The sequence below is a fragment of the Rhamphochromis sp. 'chilingali' genome (genome assembly GCF_963969265.1).
Source record: "Rhamphochromis sp. 'chilingali' genome assembly, chromosome: 1".
NCBI lineage: Eukaryota > Metazoa > Chordata > Actinopteri > Cichliformes > Cichlidae > Rhamphochromis > Rhamphochromis sp. 'chilingali'.
The window spans coordinates 43760588-43786453 of NC_137929.1; the positions used below are offsets into that span (position 1 = coordinate 43760588).

The 25866-nt window shown below is 37.5% G+C and overlaps 1 protein-coding gene across 3 annotated transcripts in view; it reads left to right on the forward strand.

Moving 5' to 3' along the window:
* The window catches only part of LOC308393237 (uncharacterized protein), a 71254-nt gene that overhangs the window by 34509 nt on the left and 10879 nt on the right, over window positions 1–25866 (forward strand). Inside the window, exons 23-40 of one of the 3 annotated variants that reach the window (XM_080876858.1) lie at window positions 1990–2304; window positions 2398–2736; window positions 2861–3172; window positions 8967–8996; window positions 9734–9889; window positions 9986–10153; window positions 13713–13742; window positions 15634–15672; window positions 17527–17682; window positions 17779–17946; window positions 19690–19719; window positions 20199–20216; window positions 20414–20452; window positions 22673–22828; window positions 22925–23092; window positions 23703–23732; window positions 24043–24081; window positions 24279–24317. In XM_080876858.1, coding sequence (XP_080732984.1) covers window positions 1990–2304; window positions 2398–2736; window positions 2861–3172; window positions 8967–8996; window positions 9734–9889; window positions 9986–10153; window positions 13713–13742; window positions 15634–15672; window positions 17527–17682; window positions 17779–17946; window positions 19690–19719; window positions 20199–20216; window positions 20414–20452; window positions 22673–22828; window positions 22925–23092; window positions 23703–23732; window positions 24043–24081; window positions 24279–24317 — 2232 coding nt within the window. Of the gene's footprint in view, window positions 1–1989; window positions 2305–2397; window positions 2737–2860; window positions 3173–8966; window positions 8997–9733; window positions 9890–9985; window positions 10154–13712; window positions 13743–15633; window positions 15673–17526; window positions 17683–17778; window positions 17947–19689; window positions 19720–20177; window positions 20217–20413; window positions 20453–22672; window positions 22829–22924; window positions 23093–23702; window positions 23733–24042; window positions 24082–24278; window positions 24318–25866 lie in introns of all 3 variants that reach the window. The other 2 variants (XM_080876859.1, XM_080876860.1) reach the window with 2 other exon arrangements.

Genomic DNA, 25866 nt, shown 5'->3' on the forward strand with positions numbered 1-25866 from the left:
CAAGCATGCTACTAACTTTAGCTGAGTCATTTAGACAGCTGTTAGCACATGATTCTCCTTATGCTGCTGAGAATATAGCCCAGAAGAAGCGGATAGTATAGCTTTTATTTTGGAAAGAGACATTTCTCTGTAATAAACTCTCTTTTCCAAAGATGAGTGATTCCTCAATCAGATACAGGGCTCGCAATATCGCTAGCCCGACATCCCGGAGCTAGCGATTTTTTCAGTCGGGCTACCAAAATCTTTCTCTTCCCTGCCCGTCGGGCTATTGTAGGAAAAATATATGTCAATGCTTTTGCATTCTTTCAGAAATGTAGCTGGGTAATTATGTCATTGGCATCGGTGAGCCACTGTCAATATGTGACATATTGAAGTCGCGTTTGAATTTGCGCTTGTTTTTTTGCTTTCACTTTGCAATCGTGCGAACTGTGTATAGAGAGCGACAGCACTGATCTGTGAGTGATGATAATTTGTGCACCAATTCCTCTGACATCGTCTTATTAATCGTTAGCTTACTATGCAAACATGACAAGTGAAATCTCCCGCAGCTTAAACATGTGAGAGGTTGATCGTGCAGAGAATCGCTGAGCTTATGTGAGTGAGTGTGTAAAAGCATTTCAGTTCTGCTGAGCCAAATAAGACAGGTCAGGGTGAAGAAGTGACAGCCAAAGAAAAGCTTACCACAAAACGGAGAAGTTATGACAAATCAGACTATGAGGCAAAAAGAAAGTGCAGCTTTATGGTTTCATGGACAAAATAATTTCTGTGGCTGCAATATGACGAGCTAAATAACCAGGGCTGCACATAAGTGGTCCGCAGGTGCGCATTCGCTGTCAAAATAAAAAACACGCACAAGGGTTAGGGTTAAATTCAAAAACTGTACTTTTGAGTTAAAATATATATTTATAATTTTAATAAATGACAAATTAAAAAGGCATGAACATTTTTTTGTATCGAAAAAATATCGAACCGTGACACCAAAGTATCGAACCGAACCGAACCGTGAATTTTGTGTATCGTTGCACCCCTACTGAATGCAATATCAATGCTGCAGATTATATTATTAATGCAATAGTAATAATGATGATTATTTACCAATAGCAGTAAAATAATTTCCCTGCTCCACACAACACACCTTAGTTGCTCTGTGGATACTTTTAAAAAGCAGTTAAACTTTTCTGTTCAAACAAGCCTTTTGTTGATCTACGTATTTTATATTCTTTACATTATTTACATTTGATCTTTTACATTGTGTATAATGTCTATTGATTGTATTGTTTATTTTAATATTTGTGTACAGCGCTTTGTGACTGCCTGTCTGTGAAAAGTGCTTAATAAATAAACTTTACTTACTTACTTTAGTTGTTCACACAAAGCATAAAGGTAAAAAAAAACAATATATACAGTGTTATCTTCATTTTAGATGTCAAAAAGTATTTGCGGCTCCCAGTGTTTTCTTTTGCGTGAAAACTGGGCCCAAGTGGCTCTTTGGGTGTTAAAGGTTGCTGACCCCTGGGCAAGGGAAAGCATGATGTCAATGAAGGTCCTCACTAAGATTGCTGACCGGGCTTGTGTGTGTGTGTGTGTGTGTGTCTGTGTCTGTGCGTGAGTGTGTGTGTGCATGATTAAGGGAGACCATACCCCTGAAAGATTTGATAAAGTCTGCAACTTGAAGTTTTCTTAGTTCTTTTCAGGTCTTGTAATTGAAACAATTCAAACAAAGTCGCCTGCTTCAACTTTCTTAATGTGGATGTTCTGCAGTCCTCACAAACTATGTCATAATACAAATTTTGGAGCTGAATGTCTTTGTAGATCAGGAGTGAATCCATTGGACTTTTTATAGACTGTTTTATTAGTGTTAAAGCTGTGTGGACTGACAGTATTACACCTTTCAGTTTACCGTTCTGCTATAACTTGGAATCTATGGCTGGAAACTTAAAGTATTGTTTGTTTGGTCCCCTTCATATCTTCTCTGTGTTTTGTTTTCAGCTGTGTCCATCATTTTAACTGGATCTGGATCAACTCGATGTTCTGGAAGAGTTGAAGTTTATCACAATAACAGCTGGGGAACAGTCTGTGATGATGGCTGGGACTTAAATGATGCTGAGGTGGTTTGCAGACAGTTAAACTGTGGGTCGGCACTGGAAGTTCCTCATTCAGCTCACTTTGGTGCAGGAACTGGACAGATTTGGCTTGATCATGTGACCTGTTCAGGAAATGAAAGTTCTTTGACTGAGTGTCAGCACAGTGGATTTGGATCAAACAGATGTGAACATGGTCAGGATGCTGCTGTCATCTGTTCAGGTGTGAAAACTGCTGGATCAACATGATATTGCAAGATAGTCATTTTTGATGTAAGGCTGTATTTAACTGTTTTTCATGTTCTTTCCCTTTTAGATCTGATTAGATTAGCTGGTTCTGGATCGAGCCGATGTTCTGGCAGAGTTGAAGTTTATCATGATAATGTCTGGGGAACAGTCTCTGATTATAACTGGGACTTAAATGATGCCGAGGTGGTTTGCAGACAGTTAAACTGTGGGTCTGCACTACAAGCTCCTCGATCAGCTTACTTTGGTGCAGGAACTGGACAGATCTGGCTCAGTGGTGTGAGCTGTTCAGGAAGTGAAAGTTCTCTAACTGAATGTCAACACCCTGGATGGGGAAACCCCTACTACTACTACTACTACTACAACTACTACAATATACATTATTATGATGCTGGTGTCATCTGTTCAGGTGACATCACTTTTTGGCATGGAACATACTGCATGTTAATGTATTTTTGTGTGATATGTATCTTTGCTTTCTTTAAGAGACATATATTAAAACATCGTTTGTGTCACATGTTTTTCATTAAAAGGTCCAATCAGATTAACTGGATCTGGATCAAGTCGATGTTCTGGCAGAGTTGAAGTTTATCACAATAACAGCTGGGGAACAGTCTGTGATGATGGCTGGGACTTAAATGATGCTCAGGTGGTTTGCAGACAGTTAAACTGTGGGTCGGCACTGGAAGTTCCTCAATCAGCTCACTTTGGTGCAGGAACTGGACAGATCTGGCTTGACAATGTGACCTGTTCAGGAAATGAAAGTTCTCTAACTGAGTGTCAACACAGTGGATTTGGATCAAACAGATGTGAACATGGTCAGGATGCTGCTGTCATCTGTTCAGGTGAGATATTCTTTTGATTAATAACCTGTTAATATAAACTTTAATCGCCTCCGCCTCTCATTCATGTGCTTGCTAAGGCTCGGCAAATGTGTGAGACAATGAGAAACCCTGGGCACAAAACCTTAGACCACAAAACACACAATCTTGACTTTTTTTCACAGATCATATCTGCGCTTACGTTTAGCACAAATTATTTTGTGTGGGAAGACTCTTGCTCTTGACAAAGGCAGTCGCACTTTTCTCCTCTTCCTCCTCTCCCTGCTTAGCCTCTTATGTCCTTGTCTAGTCTCGTGTTTTTTGTATTACTTTTCCCTGGAACATTCTCTCACAGTCTGTTCTCTAAAACCTAAAAGAGGAATTATGGATTTGATCATCTGGTCCCTGAATGCAATTGACACCCCTTTCTCAACGAGAAGTTTGGGCTTGGGTGAGCCTGAGTGCTGAAGATATCTACCTATTCGGAACCATGATAACAGGGTTCTTGCTGATCGGAGCTGGTTTGGCCCTGACTTATCGAAGAATTAAGAAAGCGGAACCGGCTGTTCAAACCCCCACAAGGCTGCCCACTGGGATTGAAACGATGGGACGAGGCGTGAGTTTCTCAAAATGGGCTCATTGAGTGCAGCAATTACAAGATCTTGGAGAAGCTTACGGCTGCTGTGAATACGCAGAACAAGACCTCTGAGTGTACATTGGATTCAATCTTGGAGCAGCTCACTGCGGTCGTAAGTTCTCAGAATAGGCTCTTTGAGCACAAGAATGACAACATCACGGAGCTTAAGGTTGATAACATCATGGAGAATCTCACGGCTCTCCAACGGGAGATTGAGAGACCAGTGTTGGACTGTTAGAAAAGCTTTGAAATTCATATGAGTTGTTCGCACTAAAGTAAAAAACACCATCACTTCATGCGGATACCCCCTCGGTGCCAGCTGCGGCCTCAAGGCTGGAGCCAAACAAGAACACGACTGTGTTTAGAGTGTTCTTCCCATTCTATGCAAGGCCACCTGGGTTGGCTGGAAGACTGTTTACTTAGCCTGGCAGGGCGAAGGACACTGTCTCAGCTGAACTCTGGACACACACACACATGCACACAGACATATATACACATGCAGATGTACACTCATCCCCCCTACCCCCCAAACGCCTTCGACGCTTATTACCCTCCGATGCTGACGGTGGATCAAGGAGACCAGCGCATAGGCTGCAGGCCCGGATGTACTGACTAAATCGGCTGTCTCTCACCCTTTACCCATCCCTGTTGCTTGTCATGTGTTTCTTTGGTGTATTAAGAGTTTTTTTTCATGTGCTATGTGCAGAGGTGTTTTTTTCTGTTCTCAAACTGATCTCCCTATTGCAGCTCAGTCTGGGGGGAGTTATTTTTTTTCTCCTTATCTTTCCTCATGTTGTGCTTTTTCCATGTTATACCCCTCTGACCTGTCTTCCCCATGTGATGTTTGTGTAATGTATGTAATGGTCGGAAGGGTAACACGGCGCTGGCACGGTTGGCAGCCTTAACCCAATTTCCCTCGGGATGAATAAAGTATGATCAGTCAATCAATCAATCAATCAATACTGTGGCAACACAAGAAACCTTTTTAAAAACAAAAAGTGGTGAGGTGACTCTCACTTGATGGGAGTTGGTTCTTCTGATTCACTACAAAGTGAATGACACATCACTACTGAGGAATATTTGATTGGGGAAATGTTGAACCTTTCTCTAAAAATGCAGCTTTGATCTAAAGAGAAATACAGTAAAGTTTAACCCTTTAAAGCCGGTCGGAGTGGGCACGCTCTGTTTTGCGTAACTATTTTTAAATCACTGTAGCACTGCAACCATGTAAGCTAGCGCAATAATTTTTTTGCACATGAAACCGGAGGAGTTGTACTTGCATCTTATGCCATCAGCTTGTCCTCGGTCACGGTTTCCTTCCACATGTAGCTTTGCAAAAATTGCATAAAAAGCACTTGCAGCAACAAAAAAATAATATTCCAGAAACACGCTTTGCCGATCCGATCAGCTGTTCATAACACTTCCTACGTTGGAATAGACGTCAGCGCGAACTATTGCATGTCCACTATTACCTGCATGAAACCGGAAGTGACGTCATTTTCGCAGAAATGTAGTTCTTTACCTTCAGGGCCTTATGAGCCTATACTGATGTTTTTAAAAGTTATGTTTGACTTTATGACCTTTCTGTATCATTTCTGGGATGCTTACAACTCAAATTACACTTCTGGAAATAGTTTAAATTGATGCATATGCTGTTTTTTTTTTTGCAAATTTGCATTATAATATTTATTTTCGTTTTTTCCTGCAGTATATAAAAATTGGTGTATTTCAAAAGTAAAACTATGAAGCCTCTTAAATTTCTCTAACTAGAAATATATGTTAAAAAAACAAAAACGATTTTCAATTTTTTGTAGTTTATTGCACTTTTTTGCAATTTATGTAGTTACTATGCACTTAATGCATACATATTATTAAAATTTGGGTTATAGTGGTTGTATTTAAGTATAGCAACTTGAAATGCTCCCAAAAATGGCACTACAGCATGTAAAAATATAATATAAGCTCTGGGGGACTTGGTTCTATGGTAGGTCTTAAAGGGTTAAAGAACTTACAAGATTACAGATACAGGGAGTGCAGAATTATTAGGCAAGTTGTATTTTTGAGGAATAATGTTATTATTGAACAACAACCATGTTCTCAATGAACCCAAAAAACTCATTAATATCAAAGCTGAATGTTTTTGGAAGTAGTTTTTAGTTTGTTTTTAGTTTTAGCTATTTTAGGGGGATATCTGTGTGTGCAGGTGACTATTACTGTGCATAATTATTAGGCAACTTAACAAAAAACAAATAAATACCCATTTCAATTATTTATTTTTACCAGTGAAACCAATATAACATCTCCACATTCACAAATATACATTTCTGACATTCAAAAACAAAACAAAAACAAATCAGTGACCAATATAGCCACCTTTCTTTGCAAGGACACTCAAAAGCCTGCCATCCATGGATTCTGTCAGTGTTTTGATCTGTTCACCATCAACATTGCGTGCAGCAGCAACCACAGCCTCCCAGACACTGTTCAGAGAGGTGTACTGTTTTCCCTCCTTGTAAATCTCACATTTGATGATGGACCACAGGTTCTCAATGGGGTTCAGATCAGGTGAACAAGGTGGCCATGTCATTAGTTTTTCTTCTTTTATACCCTTTCTTGCCAGCCACGCTGTGGAGTACTGTGTGATGGAGCATTGTCCTGCATGAAAATCATGTTTTTCTTGAAGGATGCAGACTTCTTCCTGTACCACTGCTCGAAGAAGGTGTCTTCCAGAAACTGGCAGTAGGACTGGGAGTTGAGCTTCACTCCATCCTCAACCCGAAAAGGCCCCACAAGCTCATCTTTGATGATACCAGCCCAAACCAGTACTCCACCTCCACCTTGCTGGCATCTGAGTCGGACTGGAGCTCTCTGCCCTTTACCAATCCAGCCACGGGCCCATCCAAAATAGCAAAATAGGAATGATTTTGGTCAGCTGGGAGGGACTCCCAAGTTCAATTCAATTCTATTTTATTTCTACAGCGCCAAATCACAACAACAGTCACCTCAAGGCGCTTTATATTGTAAGGTAGACCCTACAATAATACATACTGTACAGAGAAAAACCTAACAATGATATTGTCATGTTCCTGGGTCTGTGACCCAGTGAATTGAATTGTTTATTACATGTTTCCCACATTATTACTGTCGGTGTTTTGGTTTTGTATTTCTAGGTCCTAGGTTTTGTTCCCTTTGCCCCCTCATGTTACTCTGTGCTCCCTCTGTTCTGTGTCTAGTCTACCCTGCCTGTGTGTTCCCTCTGTGTGTGTATATAAGTGTTTCCTTCTGCTTGTTGCTGGTTCATTTGTGTTGTCTCCCCATGGCTGTATCCCAATTCTGGGTCTGCAGCCTTAAAGTACGCAGCCTTAATGGTCCTCAAAGACCGCTAAGGCTGAAAGTGCGAGGCTTGTAGGCTTGTGAAATGGGACAGTCTAGCCTCCGTCGCGCTGCCCAGGTTGCCTAGCAACCATGATACTAACAGCTGGAAACGTTTCATACAGCTTTGTTTGACAGAAATGAAGGAGAACATATTTTGTTCATTTGTTTCTACATGAGCTCTGTGTGATTTGATAAGTATCTGAGGCTGAGACCACAGGACTGTAAAACATGATTTTTGGGCTTAATTTCTGTACTGAACAGTCATTTAAGATTAGCTAATAAATAACAATTAGCTAAGGTTGTTCATGAGACTAAAGTCATCTCACTTTGGTAATGTAAATATAATATGGCCAATATTATAGTTATTATATTAATCATTATTAGCTATTACAGCAGTGAGTTTGAACTCCATGTCAAATACTGAGCTTCAGTAAAGATTCAAGTTGCAGTTATTTATATGTCCTATCACCTTAAATCTTTACTCAAAGACAAGTTTATTTGACAGTGTATCTATAGATGTATCATATATAAGAGACAAATGTTGTTCTTTTAATATGTTGGCATTAATAAATTTGGCCCAATGCTTACGTATATGTGGAAAAAGCAAATGTACGAGCTGTGATAACTGTTGCTGATAGAATGAAGAGTAGACTGATATATTAAATATTCCTTTATTGGGTGAGAAATCATATCATGTCATAACTGCTTTAAGTCATACAGAATACATAGAAATCTGCTGGTGATCATGGATGTTTTCACACATTTCCACGCTGTCAGATTCCACTGGTGGAGTTGAGCATAACTTGCTTTTCGCAAGTTTATCGCCGCTCGTCATCCACGCCTCCCGCTGAACGCGTAGCGCTACTTTGAAGTTTGTTTTTCGCACTACTTCGTACGGCACTACGTTGCCTGGTGGACGGACATGTGACCAACATACCACTCTTGAATCCCGATCCTTCTGCCAGGCAACGTAGTGCCGTACAACAGCGGAAAAAACAAAACAAATCCTCTTACGATATCACAAAAATCATGGACAATCCATAGAAAAGCCGCACCTGACTAAAAGCCACAGGGTTCAAAGCTTGTGCAAAAAGTAGTGGCTTATAGCCCGACAATTACGGTGTATATTTTCCCAAAAATACTGATAGACCTACATTTCCTTACACTGAAAATCTTTCTGTACACCACCACCATAAAACATCACACCAATTTCTTTGTCATAATAAAAGAGTCATAATTCCTAACAAAAAATCTGCATTTTCTATTTGTTACTAAAGGCTCACTCATGGCTATCACTTCAAACTGATGAGTTGATGTTTTTAAATAATTTTCAGTTTTAACAATAATAATAATACTTCTACTATTTAAATGCAAGATATAAATAACCTCCAAATTTATATTGTTAAATTGATTGTTGGAATAATGTTCAGAATGGTTTGTATCATTATAATAAAAATTTGCATCAAAATCACTGTTGTTTTCAAAATTAAATCATTTATGTTCAATTGGATCAGCTGCAGCTGCCCAGCCAAGGAAACTCATGTCTTTGAGCTCATGCCAGAGAAGGCTTGGACTTCTGTAGTTAGTGAGTTAGTGAGCTCTTTAGAAAGATCCATTCTTTCATAGATGCTATTTTTAACAATTTTAACAATAGATGCTATATGCTATTTTTTTTTTTAATCAAGAGATATGGGCCTGTACTTCCGTCCAAATAGCAAATTCTTAAGATGATGTATGTAAACCGTTATTGTGTTGTTTTCCTGGGTATTAAAAATAAATAATTAAATGTTTTATCTTGGTTTACAGGTATTTCTCCAAGTCCAACAAACCCTCCCGGTATGAAAAAAATCCATTTTCTTCTAATTATTGCTTTTACTTTAAATTTAACAGGGTGGGATAATTGTATGGCACCAATCTTCATTCACTTTAGAAAAAACAAGAAGTGTGTGCATATGTTTGATTTTTTTTTTAATTTGCCTAATACAGAAGTTTGCTATGAAATATGTTTCAAAAATTCTATAGCTGTAGTGACAAATATGTTGTGTATGAGAGACATCACCATATGTTATAACACATTTAATTTGACCTCCTAGGACCTGGTGTCCAGATATGTGGACATCACATTTTGGGTTGTCTAGACCAAATTACTAAATTTTGCTCTACAAGGGCCTGATATCCACTTACAAGGACGTTATACTGCCACTGTTCTATCGAAATTTAAACCGAATGTCCTCATATGTGGATGTCATTTTTCTCAGAAACAAAACTCAGGTTAAAAAAAAATCACATAGTTCTTTGTTTTTAAATTCATCAGGTCCCAATCAGCCCAAATAGCAAAGAGAAATTAAAATGCATGCCACGAAAGAGTTCGGGTCTTGGGAGGTTAAAGCACGAATGTCTATTTACCACAGATTACTGTAACATGACAGCTTTTTCAATAGTCGTTAACTTGTAAAGTCTCAATAGAAGTAGAGACATAGAGATAAATGTGATATAAAAATAAAAAAAATATGTGAAATTGTTTCTCGTAATTGTGAAAGAGTTTTGTGATTTTCTCCTTGTCTCCTCTACAGAGCCAGTGAAGTTTATTATAGACTTGAACTTGCTCTTCCCAATATCCAGTCTGCCCCCAAATTTCATTGATCTATTCAGAGGCTATGTGAGAAATGTGTCCTTCCCCCAAACCATCACTGAGTCTTTAATACTAGAAGACTTGAACTTCTCCACATGTAAGAATTTTGTGCTCAGTCACATTTAAATGTGTTCATACTCTGGTGCATGATTTATGAGCTGTGTTTGGTGATTCTCTTAAATGTCTTAATCAGGGTGCTATCCAAACTCCACTGGAGGACTGCAGTGTCAATGTGAGGACCAGTTTGCCTGGTCATGTGACAAATGTGGCCTATACGGTGCATGCAATAATGTCACCTCCCAAACCTGTGAATGCATCAAAGGGCTTCCTCCTGGTGGAGAGTTCTGTGAACCAATCACAAGTAAGCAGCTTGTAGCTGAAGAAATAGAATAATTTTCAAATCCAATCCTCTGAACTGCTCATCTTAGAGGAGACGCAGGGAATACAAAAGAGTGTCTCTGGGTGCTCTGTTTTTTATGCTCTGCCAAGTGCCTACTCACCTTCCTCCTCTGTCTCCCCCCATCTAGACATCCAATCATGTTGGTTACATAAAATCATCCAATGTCCAGCCACACCCTATCCGTCTCTCTATATCTATCTCCATCCTCCCAGTCTAAACTCTAAAATCACTACATTACATTTTTTATGTTATTCTTCACATAGAAATTCCACCAATTCAACATTCAGTCATATATGGTTATACTCTATCTTTAGTACATTCTCACATGAACAGTCATTTTAACGTAATCTCTTTTTAATCCAGAAATCGTTCTTTTAATTTTTCTCTTTATAACTGTGTATATATTATATAAGCCAGACATTCTTTAGTGGCTCTTGTGTAGCTGCCACCCATTCTCCCACAATGATATCTTTCAAGGATGTTTCCAGCCAGACTTTTAGTGAAAGGGTTGTTATTAGAATCATCATCATGGTTTATTTTTTGTTATTCTTTATAATGTTTTTAACTTAAACCAACTTATTTTTTACATAACTGATTGCATTCTGACCAGTACTGAGTATAATGTGTGGCAAAATGCTTGTGTCCATATTTAATATGTTTTAAATCTGGTGCTGATTATGACTGAAATTACCGTTTTACAGGGAGAAGAAAATGAAATATTTACATTTTTATCTTCATTCACAGGTATCTCTCCATGTCCAACAACAACTCCTGGTATGACAAACATCTTGGTTATTTATGCATTTATTTATTGCAGGGATAAAGTTCGACCAATTATGTAGTAATAAAACTTACGAATGATAAGCATTACAGTTCGTTCATGAATCAATTATTTGTAGTGGTGCAACCGATTACGGTTGATCCATAATCTGAACCAATCCCACTCCACGGTTCGGCACGCACGTGATCCGAAGATTCGAAAAAGAAGAAAAAAAGTATGTGTATAGTGGTGTGGTGGGTCTGTTAAGTGATAGTTATGGCCAGCGCTAGTGGTCCAAGTGGAGAAGCAGAGGAGTTTGCGGTATTTAAGCAGCGCTTTGCTGCCCAATCCGACCGGGCTAAAGCTATTACAAAAGCTACTGGGGTGTTTAGCTGCAGACGGGAGGCCGTATTTCATTGTGCAAAACAAGGGGTTTAAACTATTATGCACGTGCTTGACCCACGCAATGATATCCCGTTCACGTCCACTTTAGTGGCAAGATCGTTCAGACCTCCAGAGCAACGGAAGTGCGATATAATGAGCGGTATGTATTATAGACCCTGTGCACGAGAAAATGCTAAGTTCCTGGTTTGAGACCGGATGTAGGGTTGTACATTTCTGGTAGCTTTACTTTGCGGTCAATCGCTACTAAGATATACTCCAAAATCATGTCCAAAACTCGAAAATGGAAAGATCGCGTTAAGTTACAAAGAGCAGAAGGTGGGAACACTCACCACTGTGTGTCATAAAAAAATCTAATGATCAATTTTGACGTTTAAAGAGTTTAGATCGATCAGTTGTTTACATCACTCAACACAAGCAGAACTGCATCACTGCAGCAGAAGACACATCGTCCACATTCAGAAGCACATCTCTGTATAGTGACTGGTCTTATGATTTAAACAGGCAAATGTTCAGCATTCAAACTACAGGTGAAGAATAGTCAAACCAGATGTTTCCCCCTTTATGTCGAGATCAGCTAGTCAAGTACACACCTACACAGCATGTTAACAAACCGTGAAAAACAGCCACACAAAAAATGAATGATTGCTGGTAACAGTTTCTATACATTAGTATTTACAAAGGGTATGTTGTGAATTACCTTCAAAATTACAGTGGTCCCTCACTATAACACGGTTCGCTGCGTGTCCTGCGTCCTGATCGCTGCAGATGGTCTCCTCCGTGACGTCTCTCCTGTACAGTACAGAATCGCTGCATCGATTGCTAGCAGTGTGACTCTGAAGTGCAGTACTGTATGTCCACGATGTCCACGAAACGTTTTGCACCGTCAAAAAATAAAATTGGCTACTTGATTTCACCTATCGCTGGTTATTTTTAGAACATAACACCCGCGATAAACGAGGGACAGCTGAGAAATATAACATTTGAATCCCTTTTCTCTTTTGCTCTGAGGCGCGGGGGAAAATATCGACAAGTCGATGAACATCATTTACAGATATATTGGGTAAATGCCCAAGACATAAACCAGGCGCGAATAGGACACCGGAAACAAAGCTCCCCACAGGAGTTTCCGCACCGGAAGTAGCATATGCTAACGTGCACGTAGGGTCTACCTTACAATATAAAGCGCCTTGAGGCGACTGTTGTTGTGATTTGGCGCTTTATAAATAAAATGGAATTGAATAGAATTGAGTGATACAAAGACTGTACTGCCCTAATTTTTTTATATAATTGCGTGGAATGAGTCTTGAGTTGAATGTTTTTAACAGGCAAAAAATACTTCAATACGTAAATGTTAAACTTTTGTGTTTTTTCTTTTTTTGCTGATCCAAAAATCCGATCTGTGACTTAAAACCTTCATCCGATCCGAACCGTGAAATTTTTGATCCGTTGCACCACTAATTATTTATATATTAGGTTGTCTCATGTAACGAATGAGGAGAGCTGACTGGAGTAAATTATTGGAAAACAAAGCTAAACTCCTTGATAATCTGACATATACACTGCTTAACACAATATCTTATATTAAATGACATCTCCCATCATTGTAACAGGTCTATGTGATGAATTTTCCCCTTTTTTCCTTCACAGCACCAATGGACTTTGATATAGTCCTTGAATTACACATCCCAGCATCCAGTGTGGCCCCAGATTTCAGTGATGTACTCAGACACATTGTGAGAAATATCTCCCTAACCCAAACCATCACTGAGTCTTTAACACTGAAAAACCTGACCTTCACCACATGTAAGGACTTGATCTTAATTGACTTTTGTACTCAGTCATATGTAATAGTATTCATTTGATCCCGCATGACTTATGAACTGTGTGTGTTGTCTTAAAAAGGGTGCTATCCAAACTCCACTGGAGGGCAGCAGTGTCAGTGTGAGGACCAGTTTGCTTGGTCATGTGACAAGTGTGAAGTATACGGTGCCTGTAGTGATGTCATCTCCCCAATATGTGGGTGCATAAAAGAACTTCCTTCTACTGGAGAGTTCTGTGAGCCAATCACAGGTAAGCACTGAAATCTTCTAGCTGTTGCTACAGAAAAGTGCTTTCACCAAAGACCTTAATGAATGTATCTGACCAGCGTGTGTTCATCAACATATAGCTATGGTTACTTAGAATCATTTATTAAACATATGCTTCACTGTAAACTCTCTATAGTTAGAAATAATGGTGTGTTCTTGTTTCCTTTGTCTCTTTTTCATTTGTTTTTGTTTTTTCTTCTTTGCTGTTAATTATTTTTTGTCATTCACTAGAAAATGAACATTTTAAAAGTATAATTTCCCTCTACAGATGTTTCTTCATGTCCAACAACAACTCCTGGTATGTGAACATTCTTCTTGCGTCATTGTTCCTTCTTTGAAGTATTGTTTTGCCGTAAATATCATTACAAAAAAAATGTGTAGTCACTGTATTTTACGGAAGTGTAGAGCTGCCACCCAGGGAAAAGAAAAATAGAGCCTATATCACGTCATAACGTGAAAAGTTTACTGTTGTAACATTACACTCTTCATGTTTGAACAATATACTATCATGCAAATATAATATACATAATTATCATGTTCATGAAATACAATATTTATATTGTATGAACATAAAAGTTTTTTGTTATAACGTGATAGTAGTGATAGTATATTGTACAACCATGAAAAGTATATTGTTAGAACAATAAACTTTTCACGTTATAATTAGAGATGGACCGATCCGATATTACGTATCGGTATCGGTCCGATACTGACCTAAATTACTGGATCGGATATCGGAGAAAAATAAAAAATGTAATTCTATCCATTAAATATCACGAAAGCACCTCACAAAACTTGCAACACGCCGTAACTCACCTCAGAACGTTAGCACGTCGGAGCAGTATGCATCACGTGATAGAGCGGCTGTGGCATGCGGGACCTGTCGGTGGTCTGGATAGCATGTGGAGCTTCGCTAGCAACTCGGCATTTCATCTCCGATAAAGTTATCCCCGAGAGAAGTAAAGCAAGTGTGTAAGTCCATCTCTGAATGTTTGTAAAGCATTCCTGCATTAAGCTTAACAAGCGACTGCCTCTTCTTGCTGCTACTTCAATCATGAAACTGCTTAATGATCAGCTGATCGGCTTTTCTGTCGTGAGTCCGTCTCTCTTGTTTGTTTTTGGCCCACTTTGCACCAGAAAGAGGAAACCAGTGGATAAACAACAGCAGCACGTTTAAGCTTGATGAGCTGTTGTTAGAATTTATTTAATATTACTTTCTACACCAGGATCTTTTTCTATGTAGCTGACGGCTGGTAACTGTGCAGGGGCGGATCTAGCAAAGTTTAGCCAGGGGGGCCGATAGGGCATTAACAGGGAAAAGGGGGCACAAAGACATACTTTTCTTTCTTATTCTCATTTAAAATGTCTCGCTTTTAATAAATAATTATCTGACACCCAAAGTTTTAATTTGATGTAAAATGAATAGAAGTCCATTACTGTATATAATAACTATTAAGTCTAATATACCCTAGTAAGCTATAGTACTTTTTCCTTTGGGAAGGTACCATCTGTGCAGTCTGCAATTTTGTTGAAGAAAGATGTTGAATCTATTTAATATATTGAAAAATAATTGATTTCTGTGCATTTTTTTCACACTGCATCAAATTAAGGTTGATTACGTTGATTAAGCATCATGAGGTGGAGCGTGAGGAGTGGTTCCCTATTTTTTATTTATTTATTTTTGTTGTTGCTGGGAGTTGGAACCCTATTAGTTAGGTTGCTTAATATTTACGCTAAGTACTCTTTAAAATACCAGAATAGGGAGGATGGTGTAGGTTTAAGTTTATTAGCTTGATCAGTATTGCTGAACTATGAAATTTTTTTTTTGCATACAGGTATAACAGAATAGCTTTAGTGTAGTTGTTGTTTTAAACTTGAGTATGAACTTATACAAAATGCAGCAAGATATAAAAAAAAAAAACAGTTTTGTTGATTAAAAAACACTTTATATCGGATTCATATCGGTATCGGCAGATATCCAAATTTATGATATCGGTATCGGTATCGGACATAAAAAAGTGGTATCGTGCCATCTCTAGTTATAATGTGATATACCTCTATTTTTCTTTTGCCTGGGTGGCAGCTCTACACTTCCGTAATATATAACAACAACACTTTCAGTGTTCTTAGTTTGAAATGTAAAACAGTATGCTGAAATCTAAACTGCTGCTTTTTTCCTGTTTTTATAGTCATAACACCATCAACAACATTAACTACAGCAACAACCGGTATGGCGTTTGAAATGTAAAGTAAAGAATGAATGTCTGTGTGTGAGCTCCAGATCATCAGTTCCTCTGTAAAATCTAAGACATGAATCCCTTTTGTTGTACCAACACAGCTATTTATTTGGCTGCATTAGAAAAGAGAAATTTGAAATATAAGAAAGGTATGCTGAAATCTGAACTACTGCTTTGTTTTTCTGAGTTTTTCAGTCCCAACCAGTGTTGGGCAAGTTACTTTGAAAAAGTAATTAATCATAGTTACTAGTTACTTCTTTAAAAAAGTAACTGAGTTACAAGATTACACGTTACAAAGAAATTAATTACTTGAAAAGTAACTATTGGACCCTCTGGGGTCCAGGGTATAATTGGACATTTTTAACAACTTTTGATTTTACCTCTACATTTCACCTTTAAAAACTGTTTATTTGCCTTGTTTGGTATCATCCTTTTCAGCACAACCTCACGTGTCTGAATTTAGTTTTGTTTTCATTTTGACATACTGCATTAACACAATTGATGTAAAATCAGACAAAAAACATAACATCTGAGTAGAAAAAGTTATATTTTTTACTGTAACAACCACAAACATTTTTAATGAATCATATTTCATAACTTTAAATGCAAATATAAATTGTCAATTTTAAAATCATATGCACAAGTTTTGCAAACAACAAAATTATTTGCAGCCATTCAACTTTCACCCTTTAAAAAAAAAAAAAAAAAACATTTAAAGCTATTTACATAACAAGCAGCTGTTCTGCATTCAATAAGATGCCACACAAAATATTTGTGCGACTCCCAAAAAATAATTTCTGTCCACTATAAAGGAGAACATCACAGCCTGATACCTGGAGGTCTGACAGCAGCAGGTGTATCACTCCTGTTTCTACCTGGAGACAGCAGTCGCCTCATTGTTCTGACACACAACACAAAACTATCCACAACACTACACACTAAATACACAAGACAACACATTAACTACACACTCCAAACACGCTAAACGTCACACATCTCTCACATCTCAAAACTCTCTCTCTTTCTCTCTCGCTGTCACTCCCTAAACCTCCCCCTCTTCCTAAACAACCAAATGTCATATTTTCCATATCATTTTTTGATTGGTCGACATGGTGCATTTTTTCACCAACATGAAAGGTCTGTTTTTTGTTTAGTTTTTTAATTTTTTGCTCATAAGCAGAGAGTGCTTGCTAGCGCTGTCCTTGGACAGTAAACATGACGAAACTATTGAGAAAAAAACTCTGCGTATATATTGTTTATCATGACTCTGGTTTTACGTGGCCTCTCAACACAATTTAAAAACTGGTATATATCACCATTTTGCTTTGTCATCTTAAAGTACCATGACTACTTTATTCTTCCTCAGTCAAACAGCAGCACTCATGTGATTGTTTTGCCCCCTTTGCTTCAGGCGTTGTGCCAAAAAGCAATTGTCTGCCAGAAAGTGATTGCCGTCTGCGGGAACGCGCGCAGCTGCTTAAAGCTGTAGCACGTAGATTAGAGCATTTTCAGATGAAAACGCAGTTTTCAAACCTGTCCGGGCTAGTGTGGACGTACCCTTAGTGAGCTCTTTAGAATGATCCATTCTTTCATAAATGTTTGGAAAAAGGTGGACTGCATGGCTAGGTGCTCTTTTATACATCTGTCACAATGGAGCTGAAAAAATCTGAATTAAAAAATTAAGAGGTGTGGCCCTTCACTTCTGTACTTCTTCTGGTCCTGTACGTCTCAAAAGAAGTAGAAACATCTTAGATGGGATGTTTGTTCATAAACAATTTATGTAAATGTTGTTTCTCATAATTGTGAAAGAGTTTTGTGATGATTTTCTTCTTGTGTCCTCTACAGAGCCAGTGGAGTTTAATATAGACTTGAACTTGCTCTTCCCAATATCCAGTCTGCCCCCAAATTTCATTGATCTATTCAGAGGCTATGTGAGAAATGTGTCCTTTCCCCAAAATATCACTGGGTCTTTAATAATAGAAGACTTGAACTTCACCACATGTAAGAATTTTGTGCTCAGTCACATTTAAATGTGTTCATACTCTGGTGCATGATTTATGAGCTGTGTTTGGTGATTGTCTTAAATGTCTTTATCAGGGTGCTATCCAAACTCCACTGGAGGACTGCAGTGTCAATGTGAGGACCAGTTTGCCTGGTCATGTGACAAGTGTGGCCGATACGGTGCATGCAGTAATGTCACCTCCCAAACCTGTGAATGCATCAAAGGGCTTCCTCCTGGTGGAGAGTTCTGTGAACCAATCGCAAGTAAGCCTCTGTCACAGCCAGTTTCTAACTCCTTGCTCTGCAGCACAGACACCCCCAATAATGTAAACCAACCAAAAATAATTATTATCCTGTTTTGTTTTTTAAACTCCTTTTACAGTATGGCAAAAAAACAAAACTTCAGCTTCAACTTCTTCTCTGCAGTCCTCTCTATCTTATGTTTTTCTCTATATTGTTTATTGCATATTAAGGTTCCTGTTTACTCTCCATAGAAAATAGAGAAACGGTACATTTGCAATAGCAAGATACCCTATGATCCAAACTGACAAAATTTAAAATAGACAAAAAATAGACAAAATTTGTGTTTGCTTATATTTGTTGAGCTTACTTAAAATTTCATGACACCTAAACAAAATAACTCCATTGACTCCCATTTCTCTTCAGCAATACTGCTAAACGCCTTGTGTTGACTTAATTCTCACCATGGCCACATAGCCATGATGGGACGGACAAAAGGGTTGTTTCTGAGGGTGTACACGGGCCTGTGGGATGGCTTTACTTTCTTGTTTTTAAGGAGTATCTCCAAACCTTCCACCACAAACAATTCCAGACTGGCAACAAGAAAGAATTAACCAACACTTTAATGATTTTATCTCGTACAAATTTAATTTAATAAACTTCTTAACCAAAAAGTAATTAATAGTGTTCCTGATTATTCCCATCCAATTTAAAATATTCTAAGGACATTTCAAAACAACTATTCCTAACTGTCAAAAAGGAATATTTTAAAGTTAGAGAGAGAGTGCCTCTCAAATCCAATCTTGGAGCTGGTTCTATGCTTCCACTGAGGAGGAGTCTGAAAACTGAAGATCCTGCCTCCCATTCTCCTTTTAAAAATCTTGCACTCTGCAATAATGTCTCCTCACAAACCTGCAGGTACATAAAAGGGCTTCCTCTCACTGGAGAGTTCTGTGACCTGATCACAAATGAACTACTTGTAGCTGAATGCATCCACTTTGTGATATTACCACTCCCAGATATCATGAAACATAGAGAAGAGATACAATTTCTTAAGTAGACTTGTTTATTACGATCACAATACCACCCTTTCTAGAATTCATGAGCTTTTCAGAATGACCCATTCAAACATTTTAAACTGAGTAGCCTTGCAGGTTGAGTCCTGTCAGCCACACTCCCCCTGAGATTGGTGCATTAGTTTAATTAACTGGGTCAGTTTTAGTGGCCTAAAAGTAGGTCTCAAAGGAATACCACCTACAAATACACCAATACAGATGTACACATCCAGTCACATTGTTTACTTAAAATCATCCAATGTCAAGCCACACCATATCATTCTTTCTATATCTATCCCTACTCGCCCAGACTAAACTCTAAAATCCCTTCATTACATTTTTATGCTATTCTTCACATAAAATTCGATGATATTTCCGTCCTTCTAATGGAGAGTTTCGTAAACCAATCACAAGTAAGCACTGAAATCTTCTCGCTGTTGCTACAGAAAAGTGCTGTCACCAACGACCTTAATAAATGTATCTGACCAGCAGGTGTTCATCAACATATAGCTATGGTTACCAAGGATCATCTATCAAACATAGGCTTCAGTGTAAACTTTCTGTTGTTAAAAATAACGGCACGTTCTTGATCTTTTTTCCTTTTTCCTTTTTTCTCAGTTTTTCATTTTTGATTTGTGGTCTTCTTTGCTGTTAATCATTTTTGTCATATACTAAAAAATAAACTTTTTCAAACCCTGAATTTCCTCCACAGATATTTCTCCATGTCCAACAACAACTCCAGGTATGTGAACAATTCTTGCTTTCCTTGTTCCTTCTTTAAAGTATTGTTTTGCAGTAAATATCATTACAAAATTTGTAGTCACTGTATTTACTAACCTAAAGTCTTTCAACAATGTCATTTGTGTTAATAATTAATTAACACAAATTATTTATTATAAATAATTACTTATAATTATACATTATTATAAATTAATTAACACTAATTGGTAATAATTTATATAGTCAAATATAAATAGAACTACCTTTTATCACCAAAGCTTATATGGTGATAATATATAACCACAGCACTTGTTGTGTTCTGCTTCCTGTCCTTAAAGCAAACACTTGATATTAAAGACATAATATGTACGTTGCAAGGATAATTTAAATTAGATTCTGTGGCTGCATTTAAAAATATTAATCTACAACACAAAAAAGTATGCTGAAATCTAAACTGCTGCTTTTTTTCCTGTTTTATAGCCATAACACCATCAACACCAGAAACTACAGCAACAAACGGTATGGTGTTTGAAATGTAAAGTGAAGAATGAATGTTTGTATGTGAGCTCCAGATTATCACTTGCACTGTAAAATCTAAAACGTGAATCACTTTTGTTGTACCAACACATTTATATGGCTGCATTTAGAAAAGAGAAGGTTGAAATATAAGAAAAGTGTGCTGAAATCTGAACTGCTGCTTTTTTCTGTTTTCACAGTCACAACACCAGTAATAACAATGCCTACTACAACATATGGTATGAAGTATGAAATGTAAAGCATAAATGTTTTTGTGAGCGCCTGATCATCACTTGCACTTTAAATTCTGAAAAACGGCATGACTGTTGTTGTAACGACATCCGTATTTAAATGATCTGCAACTACACCCTATTTATGTGATTTTGTTAATAACTTTAATCTCTGTTAATACTTTATATATTCATATGCAGTCCCAATCAAAAGTTTAAGACCACCTGCAAAAAGTCAAAAAATCATATTTTGCATGGATGGATATTAACAAGGTTCCAAGTGGAGCTTCAAAATGCAACAAGACAGAATGGGAGTGTTATGGATGTTTTCATTTAATAAAGCCTGGACACAAACAGTGAGCGGTCGCTGGACAGAAACAAAAACACAGGCCTGGGGACTCGAACCCCAGGATTTTCCCTCTGGAGACTCGAACTGCTTTATAAGAATAAGATAAATCATTTTTTGAGCATGCAATTTATTGAAAAAAACTGAAACGGGCTGTTTTACTGCTGGATTCATTGTCATTTTCTGTCAGGTAGTCACACTGTAATTCCGATGGCCAAAGACAAAAAAGGTTTCTTTTGTTTAACGTAGTCGGGTTGTTTAACTGCATAAGCAGGATCTCTCACGGCGCACCATCGCTGCTGAGATGGGCCGTAGTAAGACAGTCATTTGAAATTTCTTAAATGATCCTGAGGGTTATGGAACAAAAAATTCAAAGCTGTTTTGGCTGTTGCCATTACATATTCAGTTTACCATTCTGCTATCCCTGAGTATCTATGGCCGGACACTAAAACTACTCTGTGTTCTGTCCCCTTCATATCTTCTCTGTCTTTTGTTTTCAGCTATGCTCATCATTTTAAGTGGATCTGGATCAACTCCGATGTTCTTGTAGAGTTGACGTTTTTTTAGGAATTGCTACCTGATGTGGTCAAAGCATTTGTTCCATTCGATCCAGGTTTTAACCATGAGTTGTTGTCATGAACTCTGTGTAGTGACTGAACAAATTAGATTGTGGATATTAGCAGAAATAAGCTTATTATTTTAGTGTGTCAGTAGAGTCTCTCTTTTAGCAAAATAGTGAGCATTTTGGAAATTACTCACCAAGCTCTACTTGGTGTAGAGCTGCTGGACCAAGTTCTTAAATCAACTGCAGCAGGACTATATTATTATTATTATTATTATTATTATTATTATTATTATTATTAAGCAAGTAAATCTGAGCTGTCCACTTTGTACTTATTCTTACAAAAGATTTTTTGATATCTTCAAGACTTTTTAATATTCAATACTCTGACATTCTCACTATTTTAAAAAATAGTTTAAAAATTTTTTTTCTTTCAACCAGCATTTCCTAATTATACATTATATGCTTGACATGGGTCATCAATATGGATACATCATCCTAAATTTCATTTATTTGATCAGTCTTCAATGCCATAATTCTTTCTTGTGACTCGTTTTTAAGGTGGTTCACTCACATTAAATGAACACTTGACATCTGAATCATGTATAATCCAAAAAACAAGAATATGATAACTTCCATCACTTAAAATTAATCCACTTGTTATTGAAAAATGAGCATTTGGAAAAACCATTTTGTTAATAAGGGTTATACTTTCTTTGGTAATCTGACTAGGTTTACTAGGTCAATTGAAACCGATGATTTAATGTTTTTAAATAATTTACATTTTCAACAAGATTTATATAAATGCTTCTACTATTTAAATGCAATATGCAAATACTATTGCATTTCTTCTTGAATAACATTTAGAATATTATTCATCATTATAATAAACAGTTGCATCAAAATCAATGTTGTTTTTAAAATTAAATAATTTATGTTCGATTGGAGCAGCTGCAGCTGCCCAGCCAAGGAAACTCATGTCTTTAAGCTCATGCCAGAGGAGGTTTGGACCTCTGTAGTTAGTGAGTTAGTGAGCTCTTTAGAAAGATCCATCCTTTCATAAATGTTTGAAAAAGGTGGACTGCATGGCTAGGTGCTCTTTTGTTTTGTTTTTTTTACACCTGTCACAATGGAGCTGAAAAAAATGTGAATTAAAAAGTGTGGCCCTTCACTTCTGTACTTCTTCTGATCCTGTACATCTCAAAAGAAGTAGAAACATGTTAGATCAATGGGATGTTTGTTCATAAACAATTTATGTAAATGTTGTTTCTCATAATTGTGAAAGAGTTTTGTGACGATTTTCTCCTTGTCTCCTCTACAGAGCCAGTGGAGTTTATTATAGACTTGAACTTGCTCTTCCCAATATCCAGTCTGCCCCCAAATTTCATTGATCTATTCAGAGGCTATGTGAGAAATGTGTCCTTTCCCCAAAACATCACTGGGTCTTTAAAAATAGAAGACTTGAACTTCACCACATGTAAGAATTTTGTGCTCAGTCACATTTAAATGTGTTCATACTCTGGTGCATGATTTATGAGCTGTGTTTGGTGATTGTCTTAAATGTCTTTATCAGGGTGCTATCCAAACTCCACTGGAGGACAGCAGTGTCAATGTGAGGACCAGTTTGCCTGGTCATGTGAGAAGTGTGGCCGATACGGTGCATGCAGTAATGTCACCTCTCACACCTGTGAATGCATCAAAGGGCTTCCTCCTGGTGGAGAGTTCTGTGAACCAATCGCAAGTAAGCCTCTGTCACAGCCAGTTTCTAACTCCTTGCTCTGCAGCACAGACACCCCCAATAATGCAAACCAACCAAAAATAATTATTATCCTGTTTTGTTTTTTAAACTCTTTTTACAGTATGGCAAAAAAAACAAAACTTCAGCTTCAACTTCTCTCCAGTCCTCTCTATCTTATGTTTTTCTCTATATTGTTTATTGCATATTAAGGTTCCTGTTTACTCTCCATAGAAAATAGAGAAACGGTACATTTGCAATAGCAAGATACATAAAATTCGATGATATTTCCGTCCTTCTAATGGAGAGTTTTGTAAACTAATCACAAGTAAGCACTGAAATCTTCTCGGTGTTGCTACAGAAAAGTGCTGTCACCAAAGACCTTATTGAATGTATCAGGCCAGGATGTGCTCATCAATATATAGCTACTGTTACTTAGAATCATCTATTAAACTTCGGTGTAAACTTTCTGTTTTTAAAAATAACGGTGTTCTTGTATTTGGTTTTTTTTTGTCTCTTTTCTTGATTGTGTTTTTTTTTTGTCTTCTTTGCTGTTAATCATTTTTGTCATATACTAAAAAAATAAACATTTTCAAACCCTGAATTTCTTCCACAGATATTTCTCCATGTCCAACACCAACTCCAGGTATGTGAACAATTCTTGCTTTCCTTGTTCCTTCTTTAAAGTATTGTTTTGCAGTAAATATCATTAAAAAGTTGTAGTCACTGTATTTACTAACCTAAAGTCTTTCAACAATTTCACCAAGGCTTATAAGGTGATGATATGTAAGCACAGCACTCCTGTCCTTAAAGCAAACACTTGATATTAAAGACATAATATGTACATTGCAAGGGTAATTTAAATTAGATTCTGTGGCTGCATTTAAAAATATTAATCTACAGCACAAATAAAGTATGCTGAAATCTAAACTGCTGCTTTTTTTCCTGTTTTATAGCCATAACACCATCAACACCAGAAACTACAGCAACAAACGGTATGGTGTTTGAAATGTAAAGTGAAGAATGAATGTTTGTATGTGAGCTCCAGATTATCACTTGCACTGTAAAATCTAAAACGTGAATCACTTTTGTTGTACCAACACATTTATATGGCTGCATTTAGAAAAGAGAAATTTGAAATATAAGAAAAGTGTGCTGAAATCTGAACTGCTGCTTTTTTCTGTTTTCACAGTCACAACACCAGTAATAACAATGCCTACTACAACATATGGTATGACGTATGAAATGTAAAGTATAAATATTTTTGTGAGCGCCTGATCATCACTTGCATTTTATTTGATTTTGTTATTTATTTTTTTTATATATATTCATGTACAGTCCCAATCAAAAGTTTAGGACCACTTGAAAAATCTCAGAAAATCATATTTTGCATGTTTGGATCATAACAAGATTTCAGGTAGATCTTCAACACGCAACAAGAAGAAACGGGAGTGACACAAAACATTTTTTTGAACGTGAATTTATTGAAAACAACGCTTAAACTGAAACAGGCTGTTTTACAACTTAAGAAAAGTTTAGGACCACTTGCCTTTTAAATGCCTTTGCAAAAATGTGGATTCACTGTCATTTTCTGTCAGGTAGTCACACTGTCATTAAGTTCTGATGGAAAAGGCAAAAAATGTTTCCCTTTTTCAACATGCTCGGGTTTCTAAACACTATAAGCAGGGTCTCTGGCAGTGCACCATCGTTGCTGAGGTGGGACAGTCATTTGGAATTTCTTAAATGATTCTGAGGGTTATGGAACAAAAAAGTCGAGTGGAAGAAACAAACAATTTCTCCTGCAGTGAGCCACAGGATCCAATTGGCTGTCCCTCAAGACACTGGACGATCCGCGACCCAAATTAAGGCCGTTACTGGTGCCAACTGCAAACCCATAACCATCAGATGGCATCTGAGACTGAAGGGCTTCAAATATAAAAAAAACATCTTCAAAGGCCTTGTGTCCTGGAACGCCACAGAACTGACTGTTTGGACTTTGCAAGAGAGCACCAAACACTGGACATTGAAAGGTGGAAGAAAGTTTTATTCTCTGAAGAGAAAAAATCCAAGCAGATGCCACTTCAGATGTTTTCTATGCACCACAGTGGTGGCACCATAATAGTCTGGGGTGCTCTTTTTCTTCAGTGGAACAATGGAGCCTCAGGAGGTGCAGGGGTGTCAAACAGCCCCTGGCTATGTCCAGATGTTGCAGAGAGCATCCCTGATGACTGAGGCCCTCGTCTGTGTGGTAACAACTGGGATTTTCAACAGGACAACGCTACAGTACATAAGGGCAAGGGACTTCTTTCCGGAGAATAACATCAGTCTTTTTTGGACCATCCTACGTGATCCCCTGATCTAGATCCAATTGAGAACCTTTGGGCATGGATGGCAAGGGAAGTTTAAAAGATGGACAACAATTCCAGACAGTAGATGTCCTCGGTGCTGCTGTCTTCACCACTTGGAGAAATGTTTCCACTCACCTCCTGGAAATGCTTGCATCAAGGATTCTGCAATAAAGTTTTGAAGTGATCGACAATAACAGTGGAGCTACTCATTACTGAGATCATGTTTGAAACTCTGATTTTTGTTCTTTTGATCAGCTGTTAAACAGCCTGTTTCAGTGTAAGCATTGTTTTCAATAAATTGCATGCTCAAAAAGTGAATTGTCTCATTTCCATTTCTTCTTGTTGCACGTTGAAGAACATTGTTAGGACCCAACCATGTAAAATATGATTTTTTGCCATTTTTAAAGTGGTCTTAAAATTTTGATCAGGACT